This window comes from Neovison vison, chromosome 8, assembly GCF_020171115.1.
Source record: "Neovison vison isolate M4711 chromosome 8, ASM_NN_V1, whole genome shotgun sequence".
Taxonomy (NCBI): Eukaryota; Metazoa; Chordata; class Mammalia; order Carnivora; family Mustelidae; genus Neogale; species Neogale vison.
The window spans coordinates 80,589,000-80,604,669 of NC_058098.1; the positions used below are offsets into that span (position 1 = coordinate 80,589,000).

The 15,670-nt window shown below is 35.1% G+C and overlaps 1 protein-coding gene across 3 annotated transcripts in view; it reads right to left on the reverse strand.

Moving 5' to 3' along the window:
- The window catches only part of FANCL (FA complementation group L), a 91,289-nt gene that overhangs the window by 5,690 nt on the left and 69,929 nt on the right, over positions 1-15,670 (reverse strand). For all 3 annotated transcript variants that reach the window (XM_044264007.1, XM_044264009.1, XM_044264008.1), the window contains exon 8: positions 4,005-4,155. In XM_044264007.1, coding sequence (XP_044119942.1) covers positions 4,005-4,155 — 151 coding nt within the window. The remainder of the gene's footprint in view (positions 1-4,004; positions 4,156-15,670) is intronic.

A 15,670-nucleotide genomic window follows, 5' to 3' on the forward strand; every position in this document is an offset into this window, starting at 1 on the left:
AAAATTATATGCAAATAATTGTACAACCTGGAAGTGGATAAATTCCTAGAAACATAAAAACTACCAAACTGGATCAGGAAGAAATAGAAAACTTGTACAGACTGATAACAAGCAAAAAAATTTAATTAGTAATCCAAAAACTCCCAGGAAACAAAGTCCATGGCTAGATGCTTCACAGGTGAATTCTAGCCACAGCAATCAGAAAACAAAAAGAATTAAAAGGCATCCAAATCAGCAAGGAAGAAGCCAAACTTTCATTCTCTGCAGAAGACATGATATCTATATAGAAAACCCAGAAGACTCCACCAAAAGACTCCTGGAACAGATAAACGGATTCAGTAAAGTTGAAGGATACAAAATCAACATACACAAGTGTGTTCCGTTAATATATACCAATAATGAATCAGCCGAAAATGAAATAAAGGAATCAACCCCATTTACAACTGCACCAAAAATAAGATACCTAGGAATAAACCTAGTCAAAGAGGTGAAAGACCTGTACTCTGAAAACTATAAAACAATGATCAAAAAAACTGAAGATGACACAAAGAAATGTAAAGACATTCCATGCTCATGGATTGGAAGAACAAATATTGTCGAAATGTCTATACTAACCAAAGCAACCTACACATTTAATGGAATCTCTATCAAACTACCAACATTTTTCACAGAACATAAACAACCCTAAAATTTATATGGAATCACAAAAGACTCTGAATAGCCAAAGCAACCTTGAAAAAGAAAAGCAAAGTTGGAGGCATCAAAATTCCAAACTTCAAATTATATTACAAAGCTGCAGTGATCAAAACAGTATGGCAATGGCACAAAAACAGACACCTAGATCAATGGAACAGAATACCCAGAAATAAACCTACAACTATATGGTCAACTAATCTTTGACAAAGCAGGAAAGAATATCCCATGGGAAATGATGATGGGGAAACTGGACAGAAACATGCAGGAGAATGAAACTGAACTACTTTCTTACACCAAACACAAAAATAATTTCAAAATGGCTGAAAGACGACCTAAGTGTGGGACCTGAATCCATAAAAATCCTAGAAGAGAACACCGGCAGTAATCTCTTTGTGACACTGGCCATAGCAACCTCTTTCTAGAACTATCTTCTGAGACAAGGGAAATAAAAGCAAAGATAAACTATTGAGACCTCATCAGAATAAAAAGCTTCTGCAAACAGAATGAATCCACAAGACTAAAAGACACTGTATGGAATGGGAGAAGTTATTTGCAAATGATATATCTGATATAGAGTTAGTATACAAAATATATAAAGACCTTGTGAAATTCAATACCCAAAAAACAATCCAACAGAAAATGGGCAGAAGATATGAATAGACATTTTTGCAAAGAAGACATACTGATGGCCAACAGATACAAAAAGATGCTCAACATCACTCTTCATCAGGGAAACAGAAATCAGAACTACAGTGAGACAGCACTTCACACCCATCAGAATGGCTAAAAACAACAAAAGAAACAACAGGTGGTGGTGAGGATGTGCAGAAAGGGGAACCCTCTTACACTGTTGGTGGCAATGCAAACTAATGCAGCCACTCTGGAAAACAATACGGAGATTCCTTAAAACGTTAAAAACAGAACTACCCTACAAACCAGCGATTGTACTATTATATATTTATCCAAAGAATACAAAAATACTAATTCAAAGGGATATATGCACCCTGATGTTTATAGCAACATTATCTACAATAACCAAATTATGAAAACAGCCCAAGTGTCCATCAACCGATGAATGGATAAAGAAGGATGGGTATAGATATACAATGGAATATTACCAGCCATTAAAAAAAAAAAAAATGAAATCTTGCTGTGGCACTATGTGGATGGAGCGAGAAAGAATTACACTAAGTGAAATCAGTCAGAGAGAGATAAATACCATATGATTTCACTCATATATGGAATTTAAGAAAACAAATTAGCATAGGGAGAGAGAGAGAGAGAGGCAAACCAAGAAAAGAGACTCTTAACTATAGAGAGCAAAGTGATGGTTATCAGAGGGGAGGTAGGTGGTCGAATGGGTTAAACAGGTGATGGGGATTAAGGAGGGCACTTGTGATGAGCACCCAGTGTTGTATGGAAGTACTGAATCACTATATGGTACATCTGAAACCAATATTACATAGTAGGTCACCTGGAATTTAAAAACTTAAAAAAAAATAAATAATACAGAAATAAAAAACATTTTGAGTTCTTTTGCTCCATTATAAGTTAACAATGGATTCAATTCATATTAAATCAGATACTGTTTATTCAATAACAAAACAACTTACCTAGTTTATGGAATCTAAGAAAATCTATTTCTATTTGGCAGTAAATTCCTTTATAAATTCTACCTACTGGAATACTGTACTAATTTCAGAAATGTTACTATTTCTTAAAGGTACATTAGTATAACTATAAGGTCTATTTGGATTTTTTACAGTAAAAATGGCTTGATAAAGTTTATATAGTGTAACATTAGCTTTTGGCTAAGGTTGGCAACAATATGAACACAATTACAATAGATCTGACAAAAGGAGATAATCAAGTAAAACAAAATGACTACAAATCATTCCTGAGAAAAACAAAAATTGTAAGTTAATTTACAGTCTCATTTGTTTATACATTCGTTACCATGAGCACAAATTCCGTATTAGCCTTTAGCAATGTCATGTACTAATGGCTCCAGAAAGTGCTTTCACTTAACAGTGGGTATATTATTTAATATATTTCAATTACTTTGCTGAAAACTTGGGTCTTAAAAAGACAAATCAATGCCTGAGGCAAAAAAAAAAAAAAAGAGCTAAAGTAAATATAGAGAGAGTGAATAAAAAACCAGGTTGTCTATGCTGAACAATGAAAAATATAATAAAAGGTATATTTAATCATTACCTGATCAAAATAATGATTTAAATGGAGCTATGAAGAAAATTAATTACTACACTCCTTTGAAGAAAATGCTTTCATTCTTAATATCTATTTGTTCACAAATACACCATAATTTGTTAATTATTCCAAATTAAATACCGTTAGACTTTTTAGACGGAGTAACAATACTACTTGCAGAACTGCTTGCACAATGATACCTTCCTTTTCTCATAATTACATATTACTTCTTTTCTCCCAGATAATCTACTACGCCGGGGGAGAAACTACAAAAATTGCTAATGTGGATATGATTCACAACAGAATTTCATAACATCCTTAGAAATATATGCCTTTTAACAATATATTTATTTGGGCTTTCAAGGAAAACAAGAAGGAAAGATATAAATAGGTATCTTATAATCATCTACACTACTTACTGTGAACTCAAATATAGTTTAAAACATCTAAAATATTGAGAGGTTGAACTCTAAAACTGACATATTGCTTTTTCATAATGAAAATACATAAAGCAATAATTTTATAATAAAGAGAATATGGTAATGTTACAAGGATATTTACTGTTCTATCACATCTTATTCATTAATATCATGTTATTTATAGTAAAGAAAATACCTAAAATGCTTATTATTTTGTGCTTTCTGATTATTCTTTAATGGCATGCATGGCCCACTTCAGCTTCTTTTATCCTCTAAATTTTGTCAGAAAATATTCCCAGATCTGTTCATATTAATCTTGTCTAGTCTCATGGATGAAGACTTCATTATTGTAATTTTTTCCCTAAGTCATGTAAGTTTTGAAAAATCTGTTTCACTATTTCTGTGCTAATTAAAAGCTAATTAAACAGTATCTCTGAATGATACTTCCATTGATCATCACCTTTTATAATGAAACACCTCAGTGTTTGCCCTTTTCTCCTGAAATAGTTATTCAAATACATAGTAATAAATCACAGTTCATCCCAGTAAGTTTTAATAGTTAACTTCATGCAAAAAGAAGAGTCTCACCTAAGAGTCCAATGTCCTGTTTGGGTCCATTTTCCTAATTAATACAAAGTACAAACGCACACACACAAAGTCTCCTTAATCCTTTATCTGTACCTAGTGCAATTCTGCGTGCTGTCGCACTCCGGGTAGGTTTTTCTGGCTCAAGCACCCAAGTCTTCTCATCGATTTCATCCATAACATCCCAGAATGCCTTCAGTGATTCTAAGGCTGCCAAAAACTGACCGTAAATGCTTATTAAGGAGCTCTGTGAAAGACAGATAAAAGCTACATAAGTTGCATGATGCTCTTATCAACAGCAGATAATCTTTCACTTAAAATACAATTCAATTTAGAAATTTTAAGCTCTGTTTCATTTTAGCTGAAACTACTCAAGTAAACAAGAGTCAACTCTCTCTGCTTCACCTCTCTTCACCTCCATTAGCATTGACAGAATTTTCTATTTGTCATTGGGACTGTGCATCTTGCCAGAAATTGTTTTTTAAAGACCATATTTATTTTTACCATGATGCATTCTGTACTATATTTATAGAACAGTAATTACTAGTACAACATGTATGTACTTTATTAATGGCTATACTGTATATGTATTGACTCTATACAATTTTACTACGGAAGTTATCAAGTTATCTAATATGCAGTTATCAAGTTAAATGTAGCGCTATTTGTAATTCAATTAAATTACTATTTTTTAAAAAGATTTTATTTATTTATTTGACACACACACAGAGAGAGATTGAGATCACAAGGCAGAGAGGCAGGCAGAGAGAGAGGGGGAAGCAGGCTCCCCACCAAGCAGAGAGCTCTGATGTGGGGCTCGATCCCAGGACCCTGGGATCATGACCTGAGCCAAAGACAGAGGCTTTAACCCACTGAGCCACCCAGGTGCCCCATAAATTACTATTTTTTTTAAAGACTTTATTTATTTGTCAGAATGGGGAGAGAGAGAGTAGTGAGCACAAGCAGTGGCAGCGGCAAGCAGAGGGAGAAGCAGATGCCTGCAGAGCAGGGAGCCAGATGCCGGACCTGTTCTCAGGACCCTGGGATCACGACCTGAGCCGAAGGCAGACACCCAACCATCTGAACCACCCAGACATCCCTCAGTTAAATTACTTTTGAACATTATTAACTTTACAGACTTATTTAAGCAAAGAGTATAAAAAGGTTCTACATATATTTTCCCACAAGGTTTTTATTGATTAAATTCAAATAATAATGGAGTACATTTTTTGTAATATAGATCTATTAATGAGAATAATGTGGATGGGGAACAATGTTTAATTGGGGCTAAAAGTTAGTGTTCCCTTTATCAAAACCAATTGCAAATGTTTATCTGTTAATGTCTGTAATGAAATTTTACTTGTATTAACCCTGAAAATGTTTTTTCACACACATAGGCACCTTGTGGAATATCTAGTACTGACAAATACTGATATAAATCCAGAAGCATAGGATTTTAGTAGAGACTATTCATTACTAAGAAGACATCTGTAAATTCCATGAGGTTCCACTTTTTTTTTTTTTGAGGTAAAATCGACATACGTTATATTAGTCTCACGTGTACACCCCAATTTATTATTTGTGTATACTGTTAAACAATCACAGTAAACCTAGTTAACTGTCACTGAAGTTCCAAAAAAAATTCTGCCCTTCTGATGAGAACTTTTAAGATTTACTCTTTCCAACTTTCGAATATGTAATAAAACACTGACTGGGTTTTACATATTTCTGAGAATTCAAACAAATTACAAATAAGATTTCTTCTAATGTTAAGTTTCTAGCCAACATCTGAATTCTGTATTTCAGACATTAATCTTTCATAGGAATTAACAAATACATTTTCAGTAATAAGAACAAAAGCCATTTTTTTTTAAAGGATTTTGTTTATGGGGGCGCCTGGGTGGCTCAGTGGGTTAAAGCCTCTGCTTTTGGCTCAGGTCACGATCTCAGGGTCCTGGAATCGAGCCCCACACTGGGCTCTCTGCTCAACAGAGAGCCAGCTTCCTCCTCTCTCTCTGCCTGCCTCTCAGACTACTTGTGATCTCTGTCAAATAAATAAATAAAACCTTTAAAAAAAAAAAAGAAAGAAAAAGGATTTTGTTTATGTATTTGAGAGGAAGAGAGAGAGAGCACTATTGGGGGGGGGGGTGAGAGGGAGAAGGAGGCTTGATCCTAAGACCCTTGGATCATGATCCAAACTAAAGGCAGATGCTTAACCAACTGAGCCACCAGGTGCCTCTACCATTCCTGATTTTAAAAATCAATTCATCATTACTTTCAAAGTCAACAGTTTCTTATAAAGTAGTATTTTAATGGTCACCACTATTTATTAAATATGTTATACTAAAAACAAAACTAAAAGTTTAAAAAGAACAATTAAGGATCGAGGCGCCTGGGTGGCTCAGTGGGTTAAGTCTCTGCCTTGGGCTCAGGTCATGATCTCAGGGTCCTGGGATTGAGCCCCGCATCGGGCTCTCTGCTCAGCGGCTAGCCTGCTTCCCTTTCTCTCTGCCTCTCTGCCTACTTGTGATCTTTTGTCAAGTAAATAAATAAATTAAAAAAAAAAAGAACATTTAAGGATCTTACTGGTTCAAAGAAGCAAAACATATTTTTTAAAAAAATAATATTACAAATATATTTATCCCAAATAACTGATACAAGTCAGCAATGCAGTATACCCTGAGTAACATGAAAAGGAAGTACTTCCTTAAAGGTATACTTTGTACTTAAACATGCTTAAGGCACACCTAGATGAAGTCATGGCTCAGTTTCACAAAGCTAATTCAACTCTGCAACCTTCAATAAACAGGGGCCGGTGGAGAGGGGGGGTGTGAGGGAGGTTAAGTGTAGGAATAAAATCTTGAAGGTAGAATACTTGTTTTCTTTTGTTATGCCATACTTATCTACAAATTTAGATGCCAAACAGAAATCAGAAACCAAACTCCCAAGTTTTGTTTTGTTATTAAACATGCCACCGTTCTTCAGATAACCAAAGAAGAAATCAGCTGTGATTTCTTTTTACAGCTAATACATTCAATAACTAAAGACCTTTTTTAAATTTCATTTTTAACATATTTCTTGGTAACTCTATTTACCCTAGTAATTCTATTTACTATTAAAATAACCCCCTCGCTCTTGTTTCCACATCCAGACATACCATCACTGACTTACCGCAGCATATCCTACCTAAAATGTAAACTGAACTTATCAGTCTGCCTCTGAAAACCATTCAAAACACCTTCTAACTGGATGTTTTCTTCTCTAGTCATATTCCCCTGAAGCCCATTATTTATACTGCAATTAGATTGATATTTGTGTTCTGCAAACCTGAAAGTGTAACTTCCTGGCTTACAACAATGTAAATGCAGTTCTTCTCAAAGCGGTATTTTTTCTTTGTTATACCACCACTTAATGACAGCAACACAAATTCCAAGATTTAAGTAAACTGAAGTCAACTACCTGACATAAAAGTAATTATTTATGAGCTTCATCATTTTATTTCTTAAGGCTACTATTAGTTAACAGGTAGATTGCAAACTGTTTTATGTTACTGATTAAAACCACAATTCTTTATCATGGCATATGCATCCATGCTTATGTTTACACAGAGTAAACAAATACTTCCCAACCTTCAGTAAGGATTTTCTCTAACTACAATCTCAAATTTCTATGATTCCCAAATTTCTTTAGGCCAGATAGAGAACTCCAGAACTGCTCTGCTATTACTATATAGATGATCTCCACATGGCTAACAGACGTATCATATTCCTATTGCTCCACACTGATGTCATTCCTTTCTCTAGAGAAATCTTCAGATACATCCACAACAATACAATTGCTGGACAGTATGTTGATTTATTAATAGCTTTACTGAGATGTGAATGATACACAAGAACTGTACATATTTAACATGTACAAGCTGATGACTGTGTCTATTTTTGCTTTGTTGCCTGTGCTTCTGGTGTCAATCAAGAGATCATTAGTGAGACTAAGATCAGGAAGTATTCCCCCCTGTTTTGTATTTGTAGTAGTTTATAGTTGCAGGTCTTAATATTTAAGTCATTAATTCATTTTTATTTTTGTGTACAATGCAAGGTAAGGGTTCAATTTCTTTTTTTGTTGTGGATATCCTACTTCCCAATACTATTTGTTGAAGAGACTATTCTTTTTCAAAATCAGCACAATAATGTCTCTTTCTCTCCACTTAGAGCTATATCTGTATAGAAATCTACAATTACCTATTTCATTGTTAAGCCATGGAAAAACTAACCAAAAAAACCAAAAAGTCACAAAATGTTTTCACAGTGGCATCTTTCATTTGAAAGTAAGTATGCCAAAACACAATGTCCATTTCTGGTGTGCCTGACTGTAAATGAAATCCTAAACATAGCTCCACTTAAAACTAACTCTACATTTTGAACAAATAATAAAAAAAAAAGTCATCATCAGATTTTACTACACAGTCATGTGAAGTGGGTACATTATTATTTTTATGTTCTAGACAGAGTCCAAAAAAGGTGAATACTGAGACACAGAAACATTTCTCCTGGGAATTTCAATGAACTTGGGAGGTAGACATCAAAACTAATATATCGGTAAGCTATCTGAAAAACAGGTTTTTTTCCCAACTGCTCATTTTATCCAATAAATCATTCACGAACTCTTATTTTGAACTAACTTTCCTACTGAAACTGGAAAACAAAAGCCCATTTCTAAATGTAGTTTCAAACAATGCAAAATTCTACATATATAATCATAAATGCAAAAGGAATGTACACTATATGGCCAAAATTAATATCAAAGCTAAATATTTTATAAGCAGAAAGGTTTTCTAAAAAATTTTTTCAAAAATAAAAATTGCCAAGTTCCCACTTTTTTAATATAAGGAGTTTCACATCTCACCAAAGCTACTTTTTTAAGATTTGTGGGGGGGGGGGAGGGGAGAGGAATGTAGCAGAGCAAATTTACAATGTGTAAAATGAGTTTAAAAATGAATCAAATAAAGCAAAATTCAGGAAAAAAGAATACTGACATTAAAAAGTAATACTAAAATAAAATATAAAATGTAGGCAAAGCTGTAAAACAATCTTAACTCTCATATGCTGCTGGTAAGCATGTAAAATGGCACAACACTTTTGAAAAGACCTAACACTTTCTTTAAATTAAACTAAATATACTCCTATCTTATGATCTAGCAATTCCACTCCGATAGAGGTGAAAAGAGATGTCCATAGAAAGACTTATATAAGAATGTTTGTATCAGTTTTATTCAAACAGCCAAAAATTAGTATAAGTCCAAATGTCATTTTAAAAAGTTAGAATAAACAAATTCAAGTATATTCATGTAATGGATTACCACTCAGGAATAAAAAGAACAAACAACTGATACATGTCACAACATGGAGAATTTCAAAAATATGCTGGGTGATGAATGTTTATAGCAACAATGTCCACAATAGCCAAACTATGGAAAGAACCTAGATGTCCACCAACAGATGAATGGATAAAGAAGATGTGGTATATACATGCAATGGAATACTATGCAGCCATTAAAAGAAATGAAATCTTGCTGTCTGCAATGACATGGATGGAACTAGAGGGTATTATGCTGAGTGAAATAAGTCAACCAGAGAAAGACATTTATCATATGCTCTCTCTGACATGAGGAATTTGAGAGGTAGGGCAGGGGGTCATGGAGGGAAGGGAAGAAAAAAATGAAACAAGATGGAATCGGGAGGGAGACAAACCATAAGAGACTCTTAACCTCATGAAACAAACTGAGGGTTGCTGGGGGCTGGGAGGTAGGGACAGGGTGGCTGGCTTATGGACATCAGGGAGGGTATGTGCTATGGTGAGTCCTGTACATTGTATAAGACTGATATTTCACAAACCTGTACCCCTGGGGCAAATAATATATATGTTAATAAAAAATATATATATACTGGGTGAAATGAGGCTATCTCCAAAAGATGATAGAAGTCTAAAACAGGTAAAAATAAGGCACAGTTAAAATAAAAAATAAAAACAACAACAGGGATTACTAGGAGGAGATAAAAGAACTAAGATAATGGTAACACTCTGTATCCTGAAAATGGACTGCATGAGTATATTCATTTACAGATATTTATGTTACGCACACTGGAATTTATGTGTTTCACGGTTCCCAAATTTTACAAGGAAGGTAGATATGCTGAAGTATTTTGGGGAAAGATCTTTGGACACCTGCAAATTACTTTGAAAGGCACCAAAACTCAAATCAACTTAAGGATGGAGAAATGCACAAATGGAAAGATAGGTGATGAAATAAGAACCATAAATGTAAACTCTAAAATCTAGGTGGTAGGTACATGAGAATTCATGATAAACTTTTTCTTTTTTCTTTTTTTTATTAGAAATTTTTTTTTCAATTTATTTATTTTCAGAAAAACATTATTCATTATTTTTTCACCACACCCAGTGCTCCATGCAATCCGTGCCCTCTATAATACCCACCACCTGGTACCCCAACCTCCCAGCCCCCCGCCACTTCAAACCCCTCAGATTGTTTTTCAGAGTCCATAGTCTCTCATGGTTCACCTCCCCTTCCAATTTACCCAAATTCCCTACTCCTCTCTAACACCCCTTGTCCTCCATGCTATTTGTTATGCTCCACAAATAAGTGAAACCATATGATAATTGACTCTCTCTGCTTGACTTAAACTTTTTCAATGTTCCTGTACCTTTGAAAAGTTTTAATAAAATACTGGGGGAGGGCAAATTATAGAACTTAAGTGTAAGCTATTTATTGTTAACAGAAATTGAATTCAATTAGTTGAGTTGGGTTATAGACTAATCTTTCATTTTTTTTTCAAATATTCAGTAACTGACTTTTAATTCTTTAGACCTATACATTTAAAATATTTAACAACCTCTCCCAGAACAAAACAGGAATATTTCCTAGAAAAAAGCTCACTGTATAAGGCAAGTTATAATCTTTGAAAAGTCTGTAAAAGATATTCTTAACCAGAAAAATCAGAAGTTTAGATTAAAAAAATACATCTTTATATTCTTGAAGTAAAATCTAGCATTTCCTTCAACAGATTCAGATAACAAAAAATAGTATCAATACCTGTAACTTTCTCTACAATAAAAATTATATTGCAATCACCTAAGGAACTTCAACACTAATATCTAGATTCCATTGTCAGCCTTTCCTTTTTAATTAACCTTGGTTCAATGTGGCCTTGGCCTTGATACATCTAAAAGCTCCCCAAAAGATTCTAATGTGCAGAAAAAGTTAAGAATGACTAGTAGAACAATGAATAGCCATCCCTGTTGTAGTCCAAAAGTTACAGGATCGTATTTCTAAAAGATTTAAACAATTCATGTAGCACGAGACAAAGATGAACACTACATAATGACAAAGATAAGAATCCAACTGTACATATTTATGTACCCAACAAAGGAGCACCTAAAAACACAAAGCAATCATTAATAGCCAAGAAAGGAGAAACTGACAGTAATACAAGTTGAGGACTTGAACACCTCATATACATAATTTTGCATTCAGAAACAGCAAAACACTCGTTTTTTTTTTTTTTTTTTAAGTAGTTTGCTCTATCTCTCAGAGCCAGTCAATGATGGATCTAGCTTCTTCATAGCCAATTCTACCTGATTATAAAGTGTATTACCTCCCTACCTGCTGACACTTAGCAGGAGCTGAAGAGATGCTATCCTCCCAAGACGCTGGTTAAGCACATGGCAACTCCAAGATAAATAATGTGGATGACCAAAAAAAAAGTACAGAAAGCATAACACCCAGTCCTTAAAATAAAAACTGACCTAAATAATGCCTGGGGTATAATCTTTAGAAAATTAGTATGCCGATGTCCAAATGTCTCTCTCTCAACTTTATTATCACTAGACTTCACTGTGGGATGAAAAAGGACTTGGTCATTGAGGGGAGGTTCCAAATATATTTGTGGCAGGTAATTGCTTATGTTGCCTATTCTGACGAAATCAAGAATGGTGGGGTGCAGAGGGCAAAAATGGAAGTAGAGCCAATGTTGAAAGGAAATGAAAAGCAATGTATACAGGTTCTCATACAAATTATTCTGAAGAAACAGACTGGTGAGGGTGGGGAGGAAGTGGATAATTGAGGAAAGAAAGAACCAAACTTGAGAGGACACTGGGAAAGAAAGAAAGAAACAGGTAAGAGACACAGACACTTCCAACCACTCTGTGGTGAGGAAAAGAATGCCAGCAAGGACCTCACCTCTTTCTCCAGAGCTGTTCATGGGTGGCTGCTGGCTCTCAGCAATCCATGGGAGCTGCTGGGTGGCCTAGACTGCACTTTCCTGGCATTGATTTCATGACCCCCATCCCCCCCACCCCACATTGTAACCTGGACTGGGAACACAAAGGCAGACCCTCTGCGAATTCAATACTGATATTGGTAGGAGTGATTGCACATGGTAAAGGGTGGTGGCTAGAGGAAAAAGAGTATTGATAGAAGAGCCAGCAGACTTGGTTCAAATCTCAGCTCTAACACTCCAAGTTTAACTTCTCAGGACCTCCCTTTCCCTGATTGTAAGATGGGCATGATGTGCCACCATCCTAAGGATGGAGGAGTAAATTCAAGAATGTACCTAAAACTGTCTCACAAAGCCCATCCCATGGGACATTTCCATCCTTTCCCCCCTTGCCTGGAGCCTTTTAGTAAGAAGATATCAATTCTCCCTACCTTGGCTTTAAATTATAACTAACTGCTTAGCCTCCTCCCATTAGGTTTAGGTAAAAAATATAGAGTCTTCTTCAAAGTCTATTCAAGTGCACACAGAACATCCTCCAGAAGAGATCACATGTTAGGCTACAAAAAGTCTCAAGAACTTTATCAAGCATCTTTCCTAACCACTACAGTAGGAAAGTAGAAATCAATTATGACAAAAGTCTGGAAAGTACATTATACATAGATGCTAAATAACATGCTACTCAACAATGAATCAGTCAAGTAAAAATCACAGAAAAATTTTTAAAATGGAGAAAAATGACAACACAATGGTTCAAAATCTCTGGAATGCAACAAAAGGTGTTCTAAAAGGGAAGCTTATAGCAATACAGGACTACTTAAAAAAAAAAGCAAATCTCCAACAACTTAACTTACACCTAGAATGGCTAGACACAAAAAAACAATGCCCAAAGTCAGAGGAAGAGGAATGATAAATATCAGAGCAGGAAGGAACGAAACTGAGATTTTTTTTTTTTTTAAGATTTTTATTTATTCATTTGACAGAGAGAGAAATCACAAGCAGGCAGAGAGGAAAGCAGAGAGAGAGGAAGAGAAGCAGGCTCCCCGCTGAGCAGAGAGCCCGATGTGGGGCTCGATCCCAGGACCCCGGGATCATGGCCTGAGCTGAAGGCAGAGACTTAACCCAGTGAGCCACGCAGGCGCCCCCAAAACTGAGATTTGAAAAATAGAAAAGATCACTAAAACCGGGAACAAACTCCTTGAAAACAAACAAAATTGATAAAGTCTTAGCCAGGCTCATCAACAAAGATAGGACTAATACAATTAAAATGAGAAATACCTGACCTTACAAAAATACAGAGGATTATGAGATTATGAAAAATTATATGCCAACAAATTAGACAACCTAGGAGAAATGGATAAATCCTAGAAACACAATCTTCCAAAACTGAATCATGAAGAGAAAATTTGAACTGACCAATTACTACTAATAAAACTGAATCAGCAACAACAAAAAAACAACAACAAACAAAATTCAGGACATGTAAATGCTACCAAACATTTAAAGAAGACTCAATACATGTTCTTCCCAAACTATATAAAAAAAACAAACAAACAAAACAAAAAAAAAACAGAAAAAGAGGGAAAACTTCCGAATTCATTCTTTAAGGCCAGCATTACCCTGATACCAAAGTCAGACAAAGACACTACAAAAAGAAGAAACCACAGGCCAGTATCTCTGATGAACAAAGATATAAAAATACTTTAAAAAAATTCAACACACTAAAAAAAATCATTCAGCACGATCAAGAAGGATTAGTTCAATACTCACCAATGTGATATTTCACATTAATAACAGAAAGGATAAAAATGGTATGAATACCACAATAAGATGCAAAAAAGCATTTGACAAAATACAACATACTTTTATGATAAAATCTCTCAATGAAGTGGTTTGAAAGAAAATGTATCTCAACACAATGAAGGCCATATATGACAAACTGACAAATAGCACCATACTCAATGGTGAAAAACAGAGCTCTTCACCTAAGATCAGAAACAAGGTAAGGATATCCATTCCTACCACTTTTATTCAATATAGTACTGGAAGTCCTAACTATAGGAACGAGACAGGAAAAAGAAATAAACATCATCCAAAATATTAAGGATAAAGTAAACTGTCACTCTTTGCAGATGACATAAAACTCCATATAGAACACCTTAAAGGCTCCACCAAAAAACTACTAGAACTGATCAATGAATTCAGGAAAGTTGCAGGATACAAAATTAGTATTACAGAAATCTCATGCATTTCTATATACTGAGTAGCAGAAGCAGAAATTAAGAAAACAATAACATTTACAATTACACCCCAAAAAATGAAATACTTAGGAAAAAACTTAAGAAGGTCAAAGACCAGGGCACCTGGGTGGCTCAGTGGGTTAAAGCCTCTCCCTTCGGTTCAGGTCATGATCCAGTGTCCTGGGATCGAGCCCCATACTGGGCTCTGCTCAGCAGGGAGCCTGCCTCCCCCTCTTTCTCTACCTGCCTCTCTGCCTACTTGTGATCTCTGTCAAATAAATAAAATCTTAAAAAAAAAAAAAAAAAAGATGAAAGACCTGGCACAAAAATAGACACATAGATCAATGGAAAGACTAAAGAGAAATAAACCTACGCTTATAAGGTCAATTAATCTATGATGAAGAAGGCAGGAATAAATAATGGGGAAAAGACAGTATTTTTAATAAATTATGCTGGGGAGACTGGACAGCTCCATGCAAAACAATTAAACTGGACCACTTTCTTACAACATACTCAAAAATAAATTCATATTGGATTAAAGACCCAAATGAGACCTGAAACCACAAAAATCCTGGAAGAAACAACAGGTAGTAATCTCTTTGATATCAGCCTTAGTAACACGTTTCTGAATGTATCACCTCAGGCAAGAAAAACAAAAACAAACTACTGGGATGACACCAAAGAAAAAGCTTTTGCTGTGAAAGAAACCATCAACAAAATGAAAAGGAAACTGAAAAATGATATATTCGTTAAGAAGTTAATATCCAAAATATATAAAGAACTTACACAAGTGAAGACTGAAAAAAAACAAACAAATATTCAAATTAAAAATGGGCAAGGGGTGTACCTGGGTGGCTCAGTTGGTAAATCATCTGACTCTTGATTTAGCTCAGGTCATCATCTCAGGATTGTGATATCAAGCCGCACATGAGGCTCTGTGCTAGGTGTGGAGCCTGCTTAAGATTCTCTCTCTCCCCTTGCCTCTGCACTCCTACATCCCTTTCTCATTAAAAAAAAAAGGCAGAGGACCTGAATAGACAGTTTTCTCTAGAAGACAAACAGACGGCAAACAAACACATCAAAAGATGCTCAACATCACTAATCATCAGGGAAATGCAAATCAAAACCACAATGAGATATCAGCCTACACCTGTCAGAATGACCAGAATCAAAAAACAAGAAATAACAAGTGTTGGCGAGGATGCAGAGGGGGGAAAAATCACTACTAGTCAGA